Raw genomic sequence first — 23,728 nt, 5'->3', positions numbered from 1 at the left:
ACACGCTCCTCTTAGATCTACCAGCCTCTGTTTAATTCTGCCTTCGGCTGACACCTGTGATCCAGGACCATTCCGCACAGGGATGTGTGCTTGTATACGAACTTGCCCTGTGTCTGTCTTTGGGAGCTGGGTCCCCTCTTTCACTAGTCTTGTCTCTCCTTGCTTATTCTGTCTGTCTTCCTGCCCCTGCCCAGCCCTGTCAGACATAATGGTGCTGAGACGGTGGTGGTGTAGTTAGTGCTGTCTGAGTGTTAAGCTGACTGCCTTAGTGAGGCCTCGAGGGCCTGCTGGAGGGGAAAACCAGCTCTGCTGCCAAATAGGAAGCTGGAGCCATGCTGCGGGGACAGGTGCCAGGGGGAATGATCCGCTCTGCTCCGCAGAGGCTGCCTCCTGACTCCCTGGCACGCACAGGGAGGCAGCCTAAGCCCCTCTCCCAGCTCCTGGTTTCTTCTCGCAGCCACTTTGCTGCCTTCTACTCTGCTAAGTAAAACCTGTCCTCTGTGCCTGAGCTCCTGGGCCTCATGGTAGGCCTTCCCTCGCCCAGATGACTCACTCTCCCTCAGTCCCTCAGCTGTACCATAAACAGGCCCAGCTGTGTCACATTCCCAGAGGGGAAAACAGCAGCTGCAGGCAGCCCCTCCCCTGGAGTTCAGGCCACTGGACAAGAATCCCCAGAGGCCATGGCCAAAAACAGTTTAGACCATCTTCCTTAGGGACCCTAAGATATCCAAAGATGTGTGCGTCTTTTCACAGGAACCCCCAGGAGAGGCAAAGACAGGATGAATGACAGTCCCTTTTTCGTATCTAAGGCCTCCTGAATCCATTCACCATGGGGTACTATCTGACTCTCTAATGAAGTCACAGAGCCAAGCAGTGGGTGACATTCTAGGTCTGTGGTCCTTTCAAGCTTTGTCCTCGGCTGCCTGTTATATACACCCCGAGTTCAGAAAAGTCTGCATAGGCCAGGATCCAGCCCATCTCTCTTGTCCAGACTACCTACCCAGGAACTAGTCTGCACAAGTGGACTCAGTAAAGCTGGGCCATTCCCTAACTGAAACAAGCAGGCAGCCCTCAGCACGTATCATGGGCCCATGCGGTCACCTTTCCGCTTCACTGGTACAGGGGTGGGGAGGGAAAACTGCCTTCTCCCGGCCGCTTCCCATTCCACCTGCCAAGCCCAGATCCCTGGCGACACCCCCACTGCCTCCTGTCAACCTCTGTACATGCCACGTGCAGCAAATTTATCACATAGAACCCCTCTGAAAAAATGGCCAATTTTCCCTAGGCTGATGGCCACCCACTGACTGCTTTGGCTTCCCAAGATATGGATGGGAATCAGAGGCTAAGTGGGCTCTGGTCTGATACCAGGAGAGTTCTACCTGCCTGGTACCTAGGCTCTCCAGGTAGGGAGGCAAATGAAATTCTACTTGGTAGAATAGGACTTCGCAGGAAGGCTGCTGGCCTCACATCCGCTCACAGGGGGCTATTTGCTTCCACACCTGTCCCTCGGGTCCTTACTCACAGCAATCTAATTCCCCTGAGGTCATTTATTCCTCAGGTTTAAAGCCAAACTCCAATGAATAAAATAGGGAAAGCCCACAGAGAGATTTTTCCCCCTGAACATTTTGTAACCACTCTTCCGTAAGTGTTTCAGACCAGAACTCCCCATCCCGCCCGCCCACACTGACAAGGGTCAGGGTAATGAAGTGGAAAAGATACGTTCACAATTTTGGCTGCATCTGCTCCCATCTCTAAGCAACCCAGGCCCTGGATTGTGGGGTGGCGGCCCAAAGACGCCACCTCAGCCGCTGGCCGATGTTTGTGCTTCAGCTGACAGAGCGAACTAAAGGGCTGTACAAACTAGAGACATTGAGCAAACAGACCAGAGTGTGCTGACCAGATGTCCAGGGCAGGCTAAGGCTCCACAGCACCGGGTGTGTGCTTGCACCAGTGGATTGGCCCTCTGGGATCCCCAGGCCCAGTGCTGCAAGAGACCTGAGCTAAATAGCCATGACAGTTGGATAGCCTTGGAACCTCCACACTGGAGGAAAGGACTATAGCGAGGAGGACAGAGTGTAGACTCCCAACGCTCTGTGAGGGGGGAGGGTGAGAGAAGCTATGGGACACCTCCTTCTGGATTGTGAGGAAAAGGCATCTTGCCAACTTGGGGCCCCTTCTTCACCAATGAGTGTACCAGCCCACAGTCCATGCCATACAAAGCCCTCGGGCCTGAGAAAGTCCCCAAATGAAGGTTTCCCTGACAACACATTCCCCCACATTCCCAGGTTATCACGGAGCCATTCTGTTTAAAAGTCCTTATGGATTTGATTTAGGGAGTTCTAAAGGCAACCTTGAAAACTCTTTTGTCTCCAAAATGAAAACACGGATGGGAGTCACAAACAGAAACAAAGCGCCACTGCACTGCCGGCCTGTGTGTCTGCGAGCTGGTCCTGAGGGTTCTACTTTTTTAAAGGCCCGTGCTGTGTCAGAATGCGATTCAGCTCTGCTCAGCAGAAAGCATCAGCAGCCCAGGGACATTGCCTAACAGCCTCAGTCTGTCCTCGGTGAGCCATTTCCTGTTCCCTCTCAGGGTTGACTCTCATGAGCTCTCAGGTCCCGTGAGAAGGCTCACGGGACAAGGGACTGTCCAGGGAGCTCCTCCAGCTGGGGGAAGGGGTGAAGAAGGTGACTTTAAAAGTGCTTAGAGACCTAACCTGTACAACTTGGGGGCGGGAGTGTCTGTGGGAGGTACTGACCCTCTGTCCTCCGGTGGAGAGCAGTGTAGTGTCTTGGGGCCTCTAGACACAAAGTTGGCAAATGTTTTTCCATGAAGGGCCAGACGGTAAACATTTCTGTCTTTGTGGGCCATATGGTCTCTGTCATGACAGCCCAAGAGCCCCTGTGGCAGGAGAGCATTCACAGACAACACATGAGCAAACTGGCACATTGTAGTTCAGGCAAAACCTTGTTTATAAAAAACAGGCAGACGTTTGGAGTTGGCCTGGGGTGGCAACTCATTGACTCCCAAAATATAGGTCCAAGATAAAGACGTCAGAGGACAAGCCCTATACCTCCCTTACAAGGATGGATCCCCTCCTACCAAATGCATTACACAGTGCCCGCGCACCGAGCACACACACACACATACACACACAATGACGCTGAAAGCAACTGACATTCCACAACTCCCCTGAACAGAACATGTATGTTCACTGCTTGTCTGAGTGCATATTTTTTCTAGAGCATATTCATGGACCATACAGAAATCTCAAGGCCCTAGATAAACCCTTTACTCCTACAGAGTGATTATTTGTATTTCAAAGATAGTTTTACCAAGTATGAAGAGGAAAAAACAATATGAAGGAAAATGAGATAAATGAAGCAATACAAAGAAGCAATTCAATGAAAAGACACACTGATGACAGTGGCCAGGCTCAGGGACTACATCTGTAATCTGAGCTCTTGAGAGGGGAAAGCAGGAGGGTCAGGAGGGAAGGCCAGCCTGGGCAACATGGTAAGTTCAAAAGCAGGCAGGGCTTATAACAACATAAAAGAGGTAAGAGGACGGATGACTTATTAGAAAAGAAAAAGTTTATGATGTATCATTTTTCATGGTGTCAAACCTCCTAATCTTTAAAGGATGAAACATTTAAACACCCCTTCAGCCCCGGCATCTAGGAAGCAGGAACAGACTGAGAGTTTGGAACTACCCTGGTCTACTCAGCAAAGGCCAGGCCAGCCATGACAACATTAGTGAGACTTTAAAAAAACAAAAGATAAATAAGACAGAAGAGACCAGCAAGAGGGCTCACTGTATAAAAAGGTATTTGATAAAAAAGTTCATTCCCACTGGGCAGTGGTGGTGCACGCCTTTAATCCCAGCACTTGGGAGGCAGAGGCAGGTAGATTTCAGAGTTTGAGGACAGCCTGGTCTACAGAGTGAGTTCCAGGACAGCCAGGGCTATACAGAGAAACCCTGTCTCAAAAAAAAAAAAAAAAAAAAAAAAAAAAAAAAAAACCAACCAAAAAACAAACAAACAAACAAAAACCAGAGAGAGAAAGAGAAAGTTAGTTCATTCCTCAGAACCCACGTGGTTGAGGAAACCACCTCAGAAAGCCATCCTCCATCCTCCACCCTCCATCCTCATAGCCCCACATGAGCTTCATGTGCACGTGCCTACAAACATAAGACAACAGACAAATCAAATCAAACGAATACATGTAAAAAATGTGTTAAAGATCAATGATGTAGTCTTGGAGGGATATGAAGAAGGCACTTTCAAACATGTTGCTGGACTGTAACTGCAGACAGTGGATTCCAGTCTAGGAGTCGGCTCGAAAGCATAGATTAAAATTTAAAGCATGTTAATCCCGGGGCCCAGAAATTCTACTTCCTGGAACTTATTTTACAGAAATACATGTACAGACCGCTCATTTCAACAGTGTTCACGAAGAGAAGCACTGGAAGCCGACCTGAATGTCTGTGAGTGGGGCACTCGCTGTGTGAACCGCAGTCGTTTCTACTAGGGTAGCACTGACTGAACAACAGCCTGCTCTAAAGACAAAGAATGCAGAGCTCTAGGTACTGGCAGGGAAATGGGAGGCGCATTGTGTACAAGAAGCAAACCGACAAAGCTGAAGTCAGACAGTGACAGACTACTGAAGGACAGACGCTAAAATACATGGTGCGAGACACATAGGTTGGTTTTTGTTTGTTTGTTTGTTTGGTTGGTTGGTTTTTTGGTTTTTGGAGACAGGGTTTCCTTGTGTAGCCTTGGCTGTCCTTCCTGGAAGTTGCCTGTAGGCTGGCCTCAAATTTAGAGATTCACCTGCCTCTGCCTCCCAAGTGTTTGGATTAAAGGCGTGCACCACCACTGCCCAGCTTGAAGGATTTCTTAAACAGAATTCCCACATAGTGTTTTTCATCTTTCTGCCCTTTGCTCTTTGTCTGAGATGGTCTTGTAGAGCCCAGGGTGACCATGAACCTCCCATGTAACTAAGGATGGATAGATACTGTTACTGTTTGAGGAAAGGTAACTGAGGTTGACCTTGAACTCCTCCTGCTCCTGCTCCCTCTAATCCTAGGGACTACAAGAACAGGCTTCTGTTCTGCTCTCCTTTTTATCATTTCAGGGGAACAGGGGCAAGGCTTCATTCTGTAGCCCAAACTGACCTCAAAGTCACAGCAACTGCCTCGCCTCTGCCCGGAAAGTGCTGGGATGACGGGCATATACCACCATACCCAGCTCTTCTCTTTTTATAGATGTAGTGCTAGGGTTGGTAGCGAGTCATGTTCATGCCAGGCATGTGCTCTGCCAGAGCCACACCCCAGCCCGTATTTATCCCATACCTCATGCTAAGAAAGCACCATCCTGAACCGTGGTGCTTAAACTCCTCACGTCCCAGGACCATCCCCAAGTGCTATCCCTGAAATTCAGATCTGCCCTAACAGAGGTCCAGCATTTCTACAACAACAAGGGCGCTGCCAGGTTTATATTTTTCATCTTGATAAAAAGGGCTGGTGGTTGCCGTGTTGTCCCAGAACAAACAGGCCTGTGCAGGACTCCTGTTTCACGTTTACACAACACTGTGGAATCTGTACTCTCCACAGTATGAACATACTTCCCACTGCTTAAACATTTGTTTCCTCTGGGGTTATGAGAAGAGAAAATATATCTATTTTTATTTTAAATGCATCTGATTTTAAACAAACAAACAAACAAACAAACAAATAAAATGCCCCAACAGATACAAAGCAAACCTCACTGGCACCAGCAAAGGTGAGGCCACTGAGCCCCAGATTTCTGTGGGTCACTCAGCCTCAGACACCCACACCCAGGGCACAACACTCAGGCTGCCTATGCTGGGCCTTTTTCACTGAACAGATACCATAGTGAACTTTCCGTGTCCACAGGCACAGGGCCACACGGCTAATCCTCCCTGCCGGAGCAAAGCTTAGGAAAAGGGAACAGAAGGCGTGGCCCTATCACAGGTCACAAAGATGCCTGCACCTCCACGAGCTCCTTTATCAAAAGACCAGGAAGGTCCTAGAGATTTCTCAACAGCTTGACCCCTGACTTGAGCACAATGGAAAATCAGAGCCAGGCTTCACCGCAAAGAGTAACAGCAGCTGGTGTACCCCAGACCTTCCCAGGTAAACAGAAGGAGGATGCCCCTGTTGACAGAAGCCTCTGGTGATACGCCTGCCTGGCTGGGGCTGGACAAGTCTGCGGTCTTCCCTCTGGCAAAGATGCTTCTATGCCTTAACTTCCTTCAGCTCTCCCTCCAACCCTCCTCCCTGACTAAAAAGAAACCCATTTTGTGGCATCCCAGAGGCCCTGGGAAGAGTAGACTCAGAGTTCCAAGAACAGTTCCACTTATCTAGGCAGACATCTGTGCCCTAGTCAAGAAGAAAGTGACAATGTTGCCACTCAGCCCTAGGCACCACAAGCTTGGGGCTGGTTAGTTCTTAAATAGGTTTGTCTACAAATGGCATTGTTAGCTGGAGTTCCTGGAGAACCTCAAGACAGCAGCCATGGAAGATCCTGTCTTCTCTGGATATATGATTAATAACCTGCATCCTCCATGCCAAAGGCAAGGCCAGAGGCAGTTGCAAGTCACCAGGGGAGGCGCAGCTGCCCACTTTGGAACCCAGGGGACTGGTTTTGCTGTCTGACCACTGTAACCACAGCCCCCACACTGCTTGGGACATGCAAGAATATATGTGAATGGAAGGAAAGGACCTGGAAACCAACAAATGTGCCCCAAATTCCGTTTAATCAGCTGAAAATGTTCCTTAACAAACCGGTACTTACTGTTAACGAAGTGAACGTCATGCACATCCCCCCAAAGCCGTTCAGAGCCAAGGCGATAAAGATGAGCACAGAGAGCGCTGTGGGCAGACACAAAGGCATGAGTAGGGGAACCCAGCAGCACAGAGCTCCATGCTGAGAAGGCTACAGATGAGCTAAAAATAAGAGACAGGCCACTGAGGGTCGGCGACACCTGGAGAGAGTTCTCTTTCTTACCCCTCACCCTCCTGTCTATCCTGTGGAGCCTGCGTTCTGGAAAAGACATACACCCACTCTCTTCTGTTAACCTGGCAGCAATCAAATAGCCACAAAAAGCTCCTCACAGACACCAAAACCCCAGTTTCCTGAAAACCAGTAGAGAAGGCTGGTGAAGACGTTAGTGAAATTCAGGTCCTAGTTTGGTGGTGTTCTAAAAGCCCTTCAACTCCTGTCAGGGGACAGGGTCCAGAAGGGAGATGTTCCTAAGCTGTTTGTCAAGGACTGGCCGAAGCTGCCTTGAGGGCTCTGCTCAATTGAGTGTGAGGTATCATGCCTGTAATCCCAGCCCTCAGGCTGAGCAAGGACGGAGGATTGCAGGCTTGAGACTAGCTTGGGCTATCTCTGTCACAAGTGTCCAAGTGCTGGGAACGGTTTGCTCCATGATAAGAGTGCTTGCCTGGAATTTGCAAGCCCTGGGTCATCCCCCCAAGACTGAAGGGAAAAAAAAAAGAGGAGGAAGAGGAGATAGGTCAGTCTACCATATCTGCACCATCGAAGGCTATGTCCTGTGGCTGGCCTGGTCTAGGACTGGGTTTGTGGCTTGGGAATGAGACAGGAGTGTCACACCCTGGGAACACCTCTCACACGTTTGCTTGGGACAATCATTCTCTTACTACCCATGCATCTGAAAAAGCGAAACCCTAGGCAACAGACCACTGGAAAGCTGCCACAGCCACCCACGAGATTAGTGACGAGGAGGGCCAATACACGGGCGACACCAAGCCCAACATAGCATCCAAGAGCAGGTGGGCCAGTGAGCACCTGTGGATGGTGGATCTTCCCTTAAGTTTCTGGCAAAAAGGGAGAAAAGGTGTACTCACAGTCTGGGTTACTTGCTCCATATGCAATCAGCAAGCAGGAGACAGCAAAGCAGGCACTAAAACCAAACAGAAAGTATGCTATTTACACTATGTTATCAACTGCTACTCTCATATAGTTATGTGGGATATTTACTATGTGTCACTTCAGAACGTTTTACAATCATTTAACAGTTCTAGGGAGACCGGGGAGAGATGCCTCATGAGCTATGAAGATGACGCAGGAGGATGCCATCTATTAGGACTTGCTCTCAGTGCTGAGATTTAAGCCATGGCTCTTTTGTATGCTACACGAGTGCTCCACTACTGAGCTGCATCCTCAGCCTCACCTTATAATTGTTAAACTTTCATTCATTTTGTCAGGCTGTAGTGGTGCACGCCTTTGATCTCAGTACCCAGGAGGCAGCTCATGGCCAGCCTGAGCTACAGAGTGAGTTCCAGGACAGCCAGGGCTACTCAGAGAAACCCTGTTCGCAAAACAAAACAAAAGCTTCATTCATGCGGGGCGTGGTGGTGCAAGCCTTTAATCCCAGCACTCCGGAGGCAGAGGCAGGCGGATTTCTGACTTCGAGGCCAGCCTGGGCTACAGAGTGAGCTCCAGGACAGCCAGAGCTATAAAGAGAAACCCTGTCTCGAAAAACAAAAACAAAACAAAAAACAAACAAAGAAAAAGCTTCATTCATTTTAATTAATTGATTAATTTTATTTTATTATTGCAGTGCTGGGGGTAGAACCCAGGGCCATACACTTAGGCAAGCACTCTACTACTGAGCCCCAACTGTAGCCTTTATATTTAAAGCACATACTATTAAGAATGACATATGTGCCAGGACAGCCAGGGCTACACAGAGAAACCCTGTCTCGAAAAAACAAAAAAAAAAAAAAAAAATCTCGAAAAACCAAAAAAAAAAAAAAAAAGAATGACATATGTGGGCTACAATTCATGTATACACATAACTCACACTAGCCCAGCCAGCACTCATTAGGTAGAATTTCATATGCAGCAACTCCCCTCCTCCTATACAGACACAGACACACAGACACACACACACATACACATAGATCTATACATACACACACAGACACACACACATATACACACTACAGATATGTAGACACACACAGACACACACACACAGACACACACACAAACACACACCAGACACACACATAAACCACAGGAGGAGAAGGACACATGATAAATAATTTACATTTGCATATATTTATATATGTTTTAAGACTATTTTTTTCCTGGACAAAGTATAAGACCAGAAGCCTTTGAAAACCAATGCTCTTTTTTATTTTCTTAGTGTGTGCATCCCATGGCACGAGTGGATAATGGTTAGAGGGGAACTTGCAGGAGTCAGTTCTCTAGCTTCTACCATGTAGGTTTCAAGGATAGAACAAAAGTCATCAGGTTGGTGGCAAGTATCTTTACCAGATGAGTCATCTTTAATGACCCCCAAAACTAATGTTAAAGACAAGTTAGGGTCCTGTGGCTCACATGTGGAAATCAGCAGGGTCACGATATCTACCAATTCTGTGCCAGATACGGTAGTAATCCTGTCCAGGGTGGGAATTTAGGGAGTCCCATGGTGCACTGCTACCACAGTCCAAGATTCCCTACAGTAGGGAATGCAGCTCAAGGCATCACTTATGCTGACCCAGGATCCCACACTGACCTGCCCAGCAGCCTGAGCTTCCTTGGACCATACTTGTCCATGATGATGCCCAGAGGCAGGGTGATGGCACTGAGCAGGAAGGAGCCCACGGTGAACGCCAAATTCAGAATCTCATCCTGGGCCTTACAGCTGAGCCAGCCATTCACCAGGCTCACCTCCTCGGGTTCCGGCTCTGCGGTGCCCCCGACCGTGCCGTTAGTGACATTCTCTGTGTGTATAAAGAAAGAGAACAGGGTAGGCTTCCCCAAAGATTGCAGACACAGACTCACCTTTGGGATTTTACCACCAAGAAAGCCAAAGCTCACTGTGAGTGCCTTAAGGCTCTGGCAAATGACAAGATGTGGCTGGTTCGCCCAGACCCCTTAATGCAGATGTTTTCAGTATTTGTAGAAACCAGAGACCAGTCAAAGAATTCAATAAAGAAGCCATTCCTCAAAAAACACAGTCCTGTCTACACTTTCAAGGGTTTCACCCATGCCTTGACACGACATCAGTCCCAGATTAGGATTCTCATTCTACTGGAGGGTAGATGCCTACTAAGTAAGTACTTTAGAGCTGAATGCAAGCAAATCAGGGGCCCAAAGTCATCCACAGATAAGGAGTCTGAGGGCAGTCTAGGCTACAAGAGACCCTGTGTGGAAAGGGAGGGTGGGTGGAGGGACAAGATGGCTTAGCAGGTAATGGCATCCGCCACCAAGCCTGATGACCTAAATTGGATCCTCACCCTCATATTAGCAGGTGAGTACTGATTCCCAAAAGCTGTCCTCTGACCCTGACTTATGTCCTGTGTGCACACACACATACACTACATAAACATAATGAAGCAGGGTTGAAGCTGCAGATACTGGCACAGGCCTTTAATCCCAGCACTTGGGAGGCAGAGGTGGGAGGCTATCTGAATTTGAGGCCAACTGGTTTACAGAGTGAGTTCCAGTACAGTCAGGGCTACAGAGAAACCCTGTCTCAACAGAACAGGAGAGGGGAGAGGAGGGGAGGGGAGGGGAGAGAAGGGACACGTAGCATGGTGTCAAGTGGAAGAGACAGAGAAAAGCAGATCCTTGACTCTCAGTCGTTGGCCAGCCTAACCTTACTTGGCAAATTCTAGGCTAGTGAGAGACCATGTCTCAAACAAACAAACCCAAGGTGGATGGCTCCCAAAGGAACAATAAACACCTAGGGCTGTCTCCACATGTGTCTGTGCATATGTGCACATACATACATGCAGTGGGCATGAGCACACCCATGCACATACACAAGGCTACCTGGGCTCCAGAGAGAGACCTTGTCTCAAAAAATGATGTGATTTCTGCCAGGCGGTAGAGGTGCATGCCTTTAATCCCAGAACTCGGGATGCATCTCCAAGAATTCAAGGCCAGCGTGATTTCCATTCTAGAGTATCCTATACTCTACACCTAGTAACAGTAGCTCAGGGTCTAGCCTTGACTGTGGAGCCACAGGCTGCCTCAAACATTCTCAGTAGCTCTGTCCACAGAAACACACAGCCAGTGTAAGAAGGACTTGCACAAGACAAGGTGCCGGTCGCTCCAGAACACCAGGTTCTTCCTCAGCTAATCTGGGCAAACTTATTGAGCCTGTGCTTCCCAATCGTAGCATACACCATATACTGTAAGTCAGAACCAAAGGGTTGGAGTTCCCGGCCTGTTTTTGAGGGGGTGGGGACTGAACTCAGATCCGCACGCACGTATATAAGACAAGCCACACCTACCACTTAGATGCACTCCCTGCGTGAGTTTTTGCTTTGTTTTTTTTTTTGGTTTTTTGTTTTGTTTTGTTTTGTTTTGTGTTTTGGTTTTTCGAGACAGGGTTTCTCTTTATAGCTCTGGCTTTCCTGGAGCTCACTTTGTAGACCAGGCTGGCCTCGAACTCAGAAATCTGCCTGCCACTGCCTCCCGAGTGCTGGGATTAAAGGCGTGCGCCACCATGCCGGGCTTGAGTTTTTGCTTTATTAATGGCACAGAGTTATTTCTTTTGATTTCCTGACAGGTGCCTCTCTTACTGCCCCCTCCCCCATGATGACACCCATTGCCTGCTGCGTCAGCCATACGTTGCACACATAAGTGCCCCCACCAAAGTTCAGCCAGGGTCAAAACAACACAAGAAGAAGTCCTGCACTGGCAGGAAGGAGGGTGGGGGCCAAGCTGGGAACCAGACTGGTACGGTTCCTTTGGTGGTGCTGACTAATCCTGCAGAAGCAAGCTTACTGATTAGCTTCGAGGCGCCACCAAAGAGCCAGAGAAACTCTTCCTCAGACTGCCTGCCTCCCTGCCTCCCAGTAGCAACCCTCTGGCTGCCAGGGCAGCCCAGCTGAGGTCTACAAAGCCTGCTTGGGGCCTCTCAGAGCCACTCTAGGTAACTGAAAAAGAAAGCATCTGGAGTGACTAACCACAATGGCTGATCTGCCTCTAGATTCTAACTTCCCTTCCCCTGCTTCCTATTGTATATCCTTGGAAATGCGACTTGACCATGCTCTGCTGGTTTCCTTATCTGTGAACGAGACACAATGTAATGACAGCATACACCCCTAGAGCTTTGGGGACCGTGATGAGAAAAAGCCGACAGCATTCTAGAGCTCCCAACAGGCATATGGAGCATGTGGCAAATAACAAATGTGTGCTTTTGCTAGTGTCGGCCTTCCTGGGGCTCAGATTGGGGTGGTTTATAGCATGGCAGCTTCTTAACAGTAGCGAGGCGCACAGCGCCAGATCACCATGTGACAGTACGGGTGTGTGCTTAGTTCAGCCTGGGCTGAGTCTTAGGCTAGGAATTGTCTTCTGCTACTGTGTAGTGTTATCTCCATGGGCCCTGACCCCCTTAGCTGTTTACCAAGTGAGTGGAAACAACGAACCAGAAACCAGTGGCCAAAAGGATCAAAATGGATATGGAAATAGGACATGCAGAACCAAGCTGAAGACAGAGGGATTTAGGGAGATCAGAGCCACGGACTAACAGCCTGACCGCTCACACAAACAAAACCTTTCAGGTCAGACTCCTGCCCCTGCCACCTTCAATCCCCTTTCCAACATATCCTCCACACTGACAGCCAAAACACATAGCAAACAGGGTTCTCCGAGCCCACTGGTCCCATGTGTTCCTGTGGCTGGTAGGTGTGAGGCAGCTCCTGGAAGGGGAGAGGCTGGTTTCAGGTGTCCGCCCTGCCAGCAGAACAGGAACTGGACCTGCAGTAGGGGGACAGGGCCTCCTCCCAGCCGTGAGCATTCCTCGGCATCATCCAGGGATGGGCAGCCAGCACAGATGAGATACAGTGGGCAGGTGGAGGAGGGTACTCTATTTGCTGAGAGACCTGACTGTGGCCACCAAGAGTCTGCATGCAGTCACTTACTTCAACAGCCGTGAGCTCCTAGTGACACAGAACAGGGGAGGAAGGAGGGCTTTTTTTTGGGGGGGGGTGGCACAAGACCAGTACAGCCTATTTAGAGACACTCTCTTCCAGAGCCCCCCAGATTCCATCCATGACTCTTCTTGTTTTGTTTGTTTTTCTAGACAGGGTTTCTCTGTGTAGCCCTGATTGACCTGGAACTCACTCTGTTGACCAGGCTGGCCTTGAACTCAGGGATCTACCTGCCTCTGCCTCCCAAGTGCTGAGATCAAACGCCTGCACTACCAGGTTCAGCTTCTGTCAACTCTTGATGGACAGAAGATAAAAATCCCAAGGCACTGGCTAACATGTGGCTCAGAGGTACAGTACCAGGTCCTGAGTTCAGTTCTCAGCATTGCAGTGTAACAAAAATAAAATGCTTAGAGCTGGAGAGATGGCTCAGTGGTTAGAGCACTTGTTACCCTTGCAGAGGACGTAGGTTCAGTTCCCAGCACCCCCACGGTGGCTCACAACCACTGAAATTCTAGCTCCAGAGGATTCAATGCTTTCTTCTCACCTCCAATGGCACCAGGCACAAATGTGCTATACATAAATATATTTGGGCAAAACATTTGTACACATAAAATAAATCTTTACAAAAAAAAATTTTAATCCTAAAATGGGCCAGTGATGTGGGTAGGCAGATAAAGGCACTTGCCACCAGGCCTGACAGCTTGAGTCTGATCCCCTGGACCCTACGGTGGAAGCAAAAATCCAACTCCTGCAAGTTGTTCACTGACTACCATATGCACACTGTGGTTAATGCTCATTCACACGCGCACACACGCACACACAAATAACTGAATGTAATTTAAAAGATTAAATCCCAAGGCGCTGGCAGGCTCCCAACACGGTAGAAGTATGCACATGAGGATGGGTTATCTGAAGTTATGTGATGGTCTGTTCAGTCTGCAACTAGACACGGTTTCCGAGGGGAGGGCCTAGAGCAGAAGTAAAGGTGTCTAGCCTTCTTTCATTTATGCTAATGTCACTGCACCCAGGAGCAGGTACCCACGCTTCAAACCACCAGTATCTGTTCTTAAATCTGCCAACAGGGCCACCGGGCCTCTGCTCACAAGCCTTCAGACTTGATGTCTAGCAACAAGTGACCTGGGAGTTAGGTGACTACTTAGGGCCTCTTCTCTGGGGAGTCTGAGTGTCCCTTACATAGGGAGGAAGCTCCTTCCAGGAGCCTAGACTTCTGTGAGCAATAAACAGCCACACAAATGATCTCGGTCCCAATTGGCGCCCACTCACACCCAGGCTGCTCCTGTCTTCTCTCCTCCCACTTGGCCACAGAAAGCCAGGAGAGGGACCAACACTAGGAGTGTCAAGCCCCACGGTGTCCCCTGTGCAGTCTAGAGTGCAGCCAGCGCCAACCCAGTTCAGGCCAGCCTGTTTGGATCTCCCCTGCACCTGTTTATTAAACAGGTGCCACCATGAAGTGGTCAGAGCAGCCCGGGCTAGCCCTGCCAGGGAGGGCAAACAAGAAGACAGGCAAGAAACTGGTGTGCCAGTGTGCTGAGAAGAGGACTCGGCTGCCAGAGCCCGGAAGGGAGAACAATGCCCTGTACTGTTGGCCCCCTCACAAACAAAATCTCCACAGAGATGGCAGAGGAGGCATGAGGGTTCTGTGACCCCACTCAGGGCTCCCCTTGACTTCTCTAGGGTCAGAGAGAGTCCTCCTCTCACCCCAGACAAACAAAGAGAGTGGGGAACTCCAGAACACCTCCCTGATAGTGCTAAGGAAACAAAGAGGCCCACAGATGGAGACACCCCCTAAGTTCCAAAGCAGTCCTTTCTCTGGCTGGTGCCTGAGCCCCTCCCCTCCACGGTGCTGACCCCTGGCCAGCCCTCCTGAGGGTACCTGCCCCAGCATCCCCTGCCTCTCTTCCATCCTTAGTCTATCCGGCAACAGGAAGCAGCATGTCAGCCCAGCAGGAGAGATGTGGGTGAGAGGTCGCCTGAGCCACAGAGCAAGCAGGAGGCCTGACTGTGAGTACCACTGGGCCAGCCCTCTCATGGAGGTCCCAGCAGCAGCAGCCTCCTGCAGGCAGCCTGTGGGTACTGGCCCCTGTGCTCTGTAAAAGGCATTCCTCGGGCCACCAAGTGCCATCTCAGTCTGATCCCATATTCCACACATGGCACGTGGCATTAGGAGCAGGTGTGCATCTTGTGGAAGGTCTTGTGGAGCCTGGCTCGAATGGAGACTGTCAGAGCCAGAGACTCTGACTGTGATGTCCTCGTCCCCATGGGTTAGAGAGGCCGAGAGAACAAAGCTGGGAAAGAGTTGGGCACCACCAGAGGCTCTTCCTATCGCCTGGTGAGAATGGGGCCGTCCCTCCGCTCCCTCACAAAGGCATGGAAAGCCAACCCTACCCTAGCAGATAGGACCTTCGTGAGACACTAAGACAAAATAGGCCGACAGATGTCAGGAAGGGAAACCAGGTCATGAGAGGGTGAGGGTGGTGGGGACAGCCAAGGGTACGCTTTGTGAGATGTTCTTAGAGGTTGTGGGTACACTCTTAACCCCCTCACTGTTTCTTTTGGACTTTTTCTGAAATTCAAAATAAACTAGGGGTGAGCTAAATAAAGGTGTAGCTAAGTGGTAGAACTGGCATGTGTGAAGCCCCGTGTTTAATCCCTAGCACTGAAAAAAATAAATTAACCAACAAACAGGGGGTGGGAGAAGTTAAAACAAGTCCAGGGAAGTGGTTCACAACTGTCATCACCGCATTCCGGAGGTTGAGGCAGTTCAAGGCCAGCCTGGTCTACACAGTGAGTCCTCCAGAGAGAGGTGAGGGTCTTGCTTCTTGCTGTCAGGGTGAGGGCCAGGAACACAAAACCGAGGCCAGAGAATAAAGTGTTCTCTATGCAAACATTGAGCACTGGTGTCTGATCCCCAGAACCCATGGAAAAGCTGTGATCTCTGAGCTCAATAAGTGCCATGGAGCAGGCGACGGGGGTGCATGCCTTTAATCCCAGCACCAAGAGGCAGAGGCAGGCTGAGTTTGAAGCCAGCCCGGTCTACAGAGCTAGTTCCAGGACAGCCAAGAACACACAGAGAAACCCTGTCTAGGGTGGGGAGGTGGGGAGTGGGGACTAGAGAGTGACTGAAGAAGAATCCTGGCACCGACTTGCACATGCACACACATGTCCATAGATGTGAGAGCATTCACAGGCACACACATAGCATGGCCCACCTAAGATCCTGTTCAGAGCTAGGCTGAAGTCTAGCAGGGGCCCTGGAACTTTTTGTCTTCAATCCTCAGTCCACCCACATTCACACCCAGCATGTAGCAAGCGCTCAGCGTTCACAAGAACCTCTGAGAGGTTCACTGGATTCTGGCAGCCCTCTGCCTCCTGGGCTTCTTTCCGGCCTTAGGAATAAAATCTAGTTTTCCTTGTTTCCCAGCCCTTCCACCTGCACAGCCATTAGCTCCCTTCTGCACCAGTCCTTTCTGTCTTCCCCTCTGAGGTGTAGGTGTATCCTACTCTGGCTCTCTCCCAACATCAGCTCAGCCTTCATTACCCTCTAAGCTTGTGCCTTAAGTTTAGGGAGGTCCCCGGGCAGTGGTGGCGCATGCCTTTAATCCCAGCACTTGGGAGGCAGAGGCAGGTGAGTTTGAGGCCAGCCTGGACTACAGAGTGAGTTCCAGGACAGCCAGGGCTACACAGAGAAACCCTGTCTCGAAAAACCAAAAAAAAAAAAAAAAAAAGTTTAGGGAGGTCTCCCACTTGGGTAACTTGGGCACAACCTGATCCCCATGGTTGGTCTTACTTCCCCTCCCAATTCCCATACCCCCCACATCCCCAGGCTCAAAGAGGCAGAGGCAAGCGGAAAGACACAGCGAATACCAGGCCAGCCAGAGTTATATGATGAAACCCTGTCTCAAAAACAACCACCCCCAACCCACAAAAAAAAAAAAAAAAAAAAAAAAAAAAAAAAAAAAAAAAAAAAAACCAAAACCAAGGGAAGAGGTCATGTCAGGTGAATTCTATGGTGGCCATATAATATAGAAGCCAAGGGACTTAGCTTGGGAAAAACCCCCACTCTTCCCAGACTACACACTCAACTGCCACACCAGAAGGACAAGAGAGGTCTCTAGTTGCTATTACCAGGAGTGTATTATTACACAAAACTCACTAACTGCCCAGGCCCAGCTCCCGAGCCCCTGCCCAGGAGACAGAAAAAGCAAAGCAAGCTGTGACCACAGAGAGGTAAGGGACTCCTTTCCTCTCTCCACACCACCAAACTGGAACCCAGCACCACACCGTGTCTGTAGCCAGATTCTGGCTAGAGTCCCAAACCTTTCAACAGGTTCAGGCAAATTTCCTTTGGGGAACGAATTCACACCATTAATCTTAAAGACAACAAAAAGCTGTGACATTTGACTCTCCATCAGCTGTATACAGGTCAGCTCTTTAAAGGCCTAAAGCGATCCACTTAGCCATGCATCAGGGCTGATGATGTTGGGCCACACTGCAAACCTTGACCTTAGCTTTACCAGACACTCCCAGTCAAGGAAGCGCAGAGGTTTCTGGCCCCAAAAGTCAACAGGTTCCCGGGACTCCACACAGCCAGGAGGCTGGAGAGATAAGCTGTATGTAGAATCAGCAGGCTTCCCCAGCTAAGGATGCTAGGTCAGCACGTTTGCCAGATAATCAGAAAAGCCCAAATCAGACACAGGAGCAAAGGCACGGGATAAGAAGTTGATGTTCAACCCATGATCCTGACCCTTTCCCCTTCACTCTGGTTTGTAGGAGTGACCCGTCAAGTCTCTCAAGGGCTTAAATACCAACTCAGCACTCTGCTGGCGAAATCCCTGGCCTCCCCTCACCCAAAGGAAGGAAGAAGACAGGGTTTCCCCAGGAAAACAGTTTCCAGCCCCAGGGTGCCCATGCCGTCGGAGAAATTGTGTAAAAGTGGACAATCTGATGTCACCAGTGCCATGAATCAGAAAAAAAGAAAAAGAAAAAAAAAGAAAAAGAAAGAGAAGAGAAGAGAGAGAAGAGAAGAGAAGAGAAGAGAAGAGAAGAGAAGAGAAGAGAAGAGAAGAGAAGAGAGAAGAGATGAAATCTGACCTCGGGATGAGGTAGTAAAAGCTTTGCCAAAGGCTGATTTTTTTTTTTCTTTCTGTTTTTTAAATCCCCAGTGTATCCTATAACAAAGGCAGAAAAGAGAGCCAACACTCGCACCTGTTCCTTTCAGAGGGGCCTTTAATCTCCTGACATCCCTGAAGCAAAAGAGAAAGCTTGGTCAGGGAACAAGGTCTGACTCTCAGTCTCTCAAGATTTCTTGCTGATGTGGGGAAAGACCTGCCAAGAACCCTTAGGCTATTAGGAAATATTTTTGAGTGCTAAAGGCTAAAGGTTGGTTATAAACGATAGGCTTTCTGCCCTCTCCCAGGTGGCCTTTGATCCCTCCCTTTCTCCCACCTTTCTCCTCTCCTGCTAAGCTCTGTACACTAAGGATCCTCTGGGCAGATCAGAGAAGGGAAGTGAAGACTAACTGACTGGGGTCCAGGCAGTGGGAGCAGGTCCAAGGCTTTCCCTTCCTGCTAAGAATGAGAGGCTGGGTGAGGCAGTACAGGCTTCTCAGCCCATCACTTAGGAGAATGAGATGGCATTATTACAAGTTAAAGGCTAGCCTGGGCTACATAGCAAGATCCTTTGTGAAGAACAAAAGACCAAACAAACTTACAGACAAAAAAATCTTTAGAGCCGGAGAGCAGGGCAGTAGTGGCGCACACTTTTGATCCCACAACTTGGGAGGCAGAGACAGGCAGATTTCGAGGCCAGCCTGGTCTACAGAGTGAGTTCCAGGACAGCCAAGGCTACACAGAGAAACCTTGTCTCAGGGGAAAAAAAATTCTTTAGAGCCCAGCAATAATGGTGCACTTTGATCCCAGGACTCAAGAGGCAGAGGCAGGTGGATCCTTGAGTTTGAAGCAAGCTTGGTCTATGGGTCGAGTTCCAGGACACACAGGGCTACACAGAGAAACCTTATTTTGCAAATAAAATAAAATAAAATAAAATAAAATAGCAAGCCCACTTCTTAGAGATGACACTCAGGGCGTTGAACCTCTTGCCACCAAGTCTGTCAACCTGAGTTTGACCTCATAAATTCACATAGTGGAAAAAGAGTGTCAACAACCAAAAGCAGTCCTTTGTCATCCACAGCAGTCCTCTGTCATCCAGTTCTGTGGCCCCCCATAAATGAATAAAAAAATGTAAGAAAAAATTTAAAGTAAAAAAGTAAATGAATAGGGCTCTAGAAATAAAAAAGACATACCAGCAGTGACCTACAGAGTCAAGCCTGGGCCAGCACCATCAAACAAGACTGAGGTACGGGGTGGGGCAGAGACAAGAGACAAAGGCAAGAAGCAGTTCTTACCAAGGATGCCTAAAAAGGGGAGAGGATGGCAGCTGACTCGGCCCCACTGATGACCCTACAGCAACCAGGGTATGAAGACAGGAGTGGCAGAAGGAAGGGTGGGGGTAGTGTGGGCCAGCCTCAGCCTGCCTGCAGTCAGTCCTGGAGAGTCTAAGCATCCTTCTACCACTGTCTCCCTTCCTCTTCCTCCCTACGATGTTTTGAAAGCCACTGAGATGTTCTCACAGTTCAGGAGAGGAAATGGCCTTTGGAGAATCATAAAGCAGCAAAAATAGACAAGAAATTCTATCTTGGCAAGCCTTTAAGGGGACTCCATAATAGCCTGACTTAAAAACATGTAGGTCTAGATGAACCTTCCTTCGGGTGGAGGCAAAGCCACTTCCTCTCTCCTGCTGCACCCCGGCCTATGAGAGTTCCTCTTTCTTACACATGTTTTTTTGCAAGGCAAGCAATGCTGCAGGTCCTGGAAGACCAGAAGGCCAGCAACGTTCCTGACTGCACGCAGGAGTCTATTAGGCTATTAGTCTACAGCTTGGGCAAATGGAAGACTTGTCCCAGCCTCAGTTTCTCCATCCACAAACAGGGACGATGATAATGATACGCACCCAGAGAGCTGGATGAGGATCAAATGGGCTTTTTGGCACTTAGAGGCGCTGTGCAGCAAGCGGGCATAGCTGGCTTACATCTTCACCACCAACCGCCCTCTCCCAAAGACCCACTCCAGAAACCTGCCCCCGACCGAGGCGCCCATCTCACCTGGCTTCGTACACAGGTAGGAGTAAAAGCCCTCGGACTTGAGCATGATGAGCAGCGAACCCCAGCCCAGGAGGACTGCGGAGAAAAGGAGGTTTTCCAACACAGCGGTGCAGGCCATCCACCAGCGGCGCCGATGGGCAGTGGCCAGGGTGGGCGCCATGGTGCGGTGTGGCGGTGGCCGGGCTCCGGCTCTGCAGACACCTGCGCGCAGACCTCAGCTTCAGCGGTGGCTCTACCCAACCCGTGTGGCCGCTGGCGTACAGCGACTAACTAGCCTGTCAGTCCCTTGCAGCCCAAGCTATAGGTGCCCGCCGCAAAAGAAGAGAACCCTAGCCCTGTCAGGGACCTGGGCCACCCCGTACCCGCAGCTGCCTGGTAATGCTACCTTAGGCCACCGTGGAGCCCCGCTGGCCAAGAGGAAAGGCTTCTCCCTTAGTTCACTCGGAGGTAAACTGAGGCATGGCAGCTGGAAAAGGGCTAATTATGCTCAAGGACGTGGAGAGGGTCCTGATCCCAAGCAAGACTGAACAGCCACTTTGGGGGCCGGAAAGGGAGGCAGCTCGTAGTAAGGTCACCTGAGCGGAGGCACACCTGAGAGCGGCCACTCCCAGGGACCCTGACAGGCTCCCGCCCGCCCGCACTAGAGACCCTTCCTTAGTGCTTGTTCCTTCAACCACAAAATCAGCACAGGGAGCCCCGGAACGGCCCGCCCACGGCGCATTCATTGGCGGGACCGCACAGGAACTGCCGCGCCATTGGTTAGTGTTTAGGTCGCTAGGCGCTACCGCCACGCGAACCCCGCATGGGAGAGGCGAAGCCGGTTCAAACCGGCGGCGCGAGCCAAGCGCGCGACCCCCGTGCCGGGCTGTTACCCCGGCGATTAGCCCGTTTCCATAGAAGCGGATCCCGTCCCTCTGTCCTCCTGGCTTTTTTCGTTACGTCTCCCTCCCGGTGTCGTCCCTCTGACAAGCATGCACCTTCCCTCCAACCCCTGCCTGCGAGCGGCTTCAGGCTCTCGCACCCTCGTCTGAGGCCCGGATCCTGGGAGTCCAGCTCACCCGGCTCCTACCAGTGTGTATCGGGCCCGCCCGGCGCCTTTTCTGTCCCCTTTATTTCCAGCCCTTTTATTCCTATCCTAAGATGAAAAACACTGCCGCCCGTTGATTGGCTGAGTGGGGCTGGAAACAGGCGTCGGCCAATCAGCAGCTACCCACCCGCCCCCCGGCGAGCAGAAGCCGGTTCCGGCCGGACTTGGAGACAAACAAGAGGAATGGGGGGGTTGGGGGGCGGCTCGGGCAGGCTCAGCTTTACCCAGTTAAACTGGAGTGCCCCTCGACCCGGTGAGAGCCGCGGGCATCGCCCCACGCCCTTCTCGTTGCCCTCCTCCTTGTCAAGTTCATGGGTCAGCGTTTCAGGGAGTCTTGGTCCACAGCGAGCTGGGCTCCAAGCACCGTGCGGTTTGGCCCGCAGTATAGACCACCGTTCTCGCCCGGAGAGAACCAGGGCCGGATGCTCCAACTCCCCAGGCCATTGCCGCCCTTTTGTGCTCTGTTTCCCGGCCTGCTCCTTGGGCTTTGTGTCCGGGTTCCTCGCTGCCTAGCCCGCGTTGTCCTATCCAGGCGCTGTCTACGGGTATCAGAACACCCCGACCCAGGTCGAGGCATCATTACCACATCCCTGCTAGATCTCCCGACTCACCGGGTCCTTGCCTGGAATCAGGTGCCTCCTGCCTGGTCTTTAATCGGTGTCCCTTAAGGGTCTGTAGTCAGGATTTTGGACTGAGAGCCCCTGGTCCTCCAGTTGTCTCCATCCCCATCCCGCGCCCTCTTTTCTCGGTGCCTTCAGAGACCAGTCAGTGTTCAGGCCGGTCACCTTGGCATGCCCTGCCCTCCCACTTTCCCAAACGACTCTTTCATGTGGCTGGCACACTTTCTCGTCCACCCTTCTTCATGCTGTGAGCAATCCCGAGCACCTAGTTAGTCTAAGTCTGGCTTTGGAGAGCGCGATAGATCGCTAGGGGTCCAAAGAGCTCCGTCCTTTCTGTATCATCAGCGGAGCTGCGCTCCTCTGAGGACCTGCTTGGACGTGGGATGGAGCCTCAGCACGAAAGATTTAGCTGTCCGTCCGAGTCTCCCTGACGAGAGGCACTAACCTCCCCTTAGAAAACACTCGGTATCCCTCAGATTCTCCACACTTCAAGAGCGGGCTTGCTTTAGGGCGGAGGGAGTCCCCAGCAGCCTGACTCAGCTTCCCTCAGCTCGAGTGCGCCCCCTGGTGCCCAGAACCTTCGCCAGCCATCCTGCTAGTGCATGCTCTCCAAGACTTGGTCTAGGTTTGCTGGTGGGTTTGGGGCCTGATGACCTACTGTGCAGAAATCTCATAAGCTCCAAATTGGACCTACCACCTGCCAATAGATTAAGCCCTTCAATCCTTTTCCTAAGCAATCTGCTTGAGGACCTTCTCCAGACATATATCTAAAATGTTCCCTCCCCCTCTTCAAATAAATCGTGCCCCCCTTCTCCCTCAGATGTGTGTGTGTGTGTGTGTGTGTGTGTGTGTGTGTGTGTGTGTGTGTGTGTGTCGGGAAGTGTTGAGACAGGATCTCACTATGTATGTAGCTCTGGCCATCCTGGACCTCGCTATGTAATCCAAGCTGCCCTCTGCCTCCTCGTGCTAGGGGGCTCAAAGGCACCCTACTGAGCTAATAACATCTAATGATGTTAGACACTGTGAACTTAACATTTAACAGAATAATTAGGTTATCTACTGTGAGCCTTGCCCTTCCCCTGTCCCCACTGCACCAGGATAACCTGGTGTCCTGTTTATCTTATCTGCCCATTTCTGTCCCTGGGACACAACTACTCATCCATCAATCTCTGCATCACATATCTACCCCGCAGTGAATTGTGGGAAATGTAAACCTGACCTTGATAAACCTGACCTATTGCTAGATCCTGCAGAAACTCTTTACCTTGTTCTTCAAGATAAAGTTCAAGTTCCTCAACTGACTGGACCATGCTGCTTCCTACACAGCAGCCTTTTCCTCCTCCCTGGTCCTGGATGCTCCCCTCTGGGGAACTGCTGTGGCTCTGGCCTTGTGCTGCTCTCGCTAGTGACCCTCCCTTGGGAAGCACCTCCTCTGGGAAGCCTTCCCTGGCCACTCTCTATATTGCCTTTTGCTTTCTTTGTCTGCTGACCGTAATGCCTTATAATCTGTATCCCCATTTCCCACTGGCTCTGAATTTCTTGGGGGGCAGACATGCCTCAGTCCTAGGTGCCCAATATGAGTCCTGGAAGGAAAACACAAGCAAGTGAAAAGCACCAGGTTCAAGGACAGAAGATCGCAGAGTGCTGGATAGATGGCGGGAGGATCAATGATAACTGCCATTTATTGATGGCTGAACTCGTACTGGGTGCTTTTACACCGCGTGCCAGGGTGCCACTCCATCCCTACAACTGCCCTGGATACAGCCATTATACTTACATTCCAGAAGAAAAACTGAGGGGTTAGGTGGCTTGTTCAAATGAAATAAGAAGTCACTGTCTGTTGAGATGAAACTACCACTCCTTCTCCTCTTCTCATTTTTTTTAAGATTTATTTATTATAT

General features: G+C 50.5%; 1 protein-coding gene across 5 annotated transcripts in view; it reads right to left on the bottom strand.

Moving 5' to 3' along the window:
- Slc43a2 (solute carrier family 43 member 2) overlaps positions 1-22,200 on the bottom strand; it is a 43,668-nt gene extending 21,468 nt beyond the window's left edge. Inside the window, exons 1-5 of one of the 5 annotated variants that reach the window (XM_029483608.1) lie at positions 21,819-22,200; positions 20,121-20,321; positions 9,571-9,778; positions 7,892-7,947; positions 6,816-6,892 (exon numbers count right to left, since the gene is read on the bottom strand). In XM_029483608.1, the coding sequence (XP_029339468.1) occupies positions 6,816-6,892; positions 7,892-7,947; positions 9,571-9,778; positions 20,121-20,280 (501 nt within the window). In that variant the 5' untranslated portion in view covers positions 20,281-20,321; positions 21,819-22,200. Of the gene's footprint in view, positions 1-6,815; positions 6,893-7,891; positions 7,948-9,570; positions 9,779-20,120; positions 20,322-20,505; positions 20,809-21,141; positions 21,217-21,818 lie in introns of those variants that run through there. The other 4 variants (XM_021177668.1, XM_029483606.1, XM_021177667.1 and 1 more) reach the window with 4 other exon arrangements.
- Between the last annotated feature and the right edge of the window lie 1,528 nt (positions 22,201-23,728).

The sequence above is a fragment of the Mus caroli genome, chromosome 11 (genome assembly GCF_900094665.2).
Source record: "Mus caroli chromosome 11, CAROLI_EIJ_v1.1, whole genome shotgun sequence".
Lineage (NCBI taxonomy): Eukaryota > Metazoa > Chordata > Mammalia > Rodentia > Muridae > Mus > Mus caroli.
Note: the sequence above shows the minus strand (reverse complement) of the source record. Positions and strands in the feature narration are given on the sequence as shown.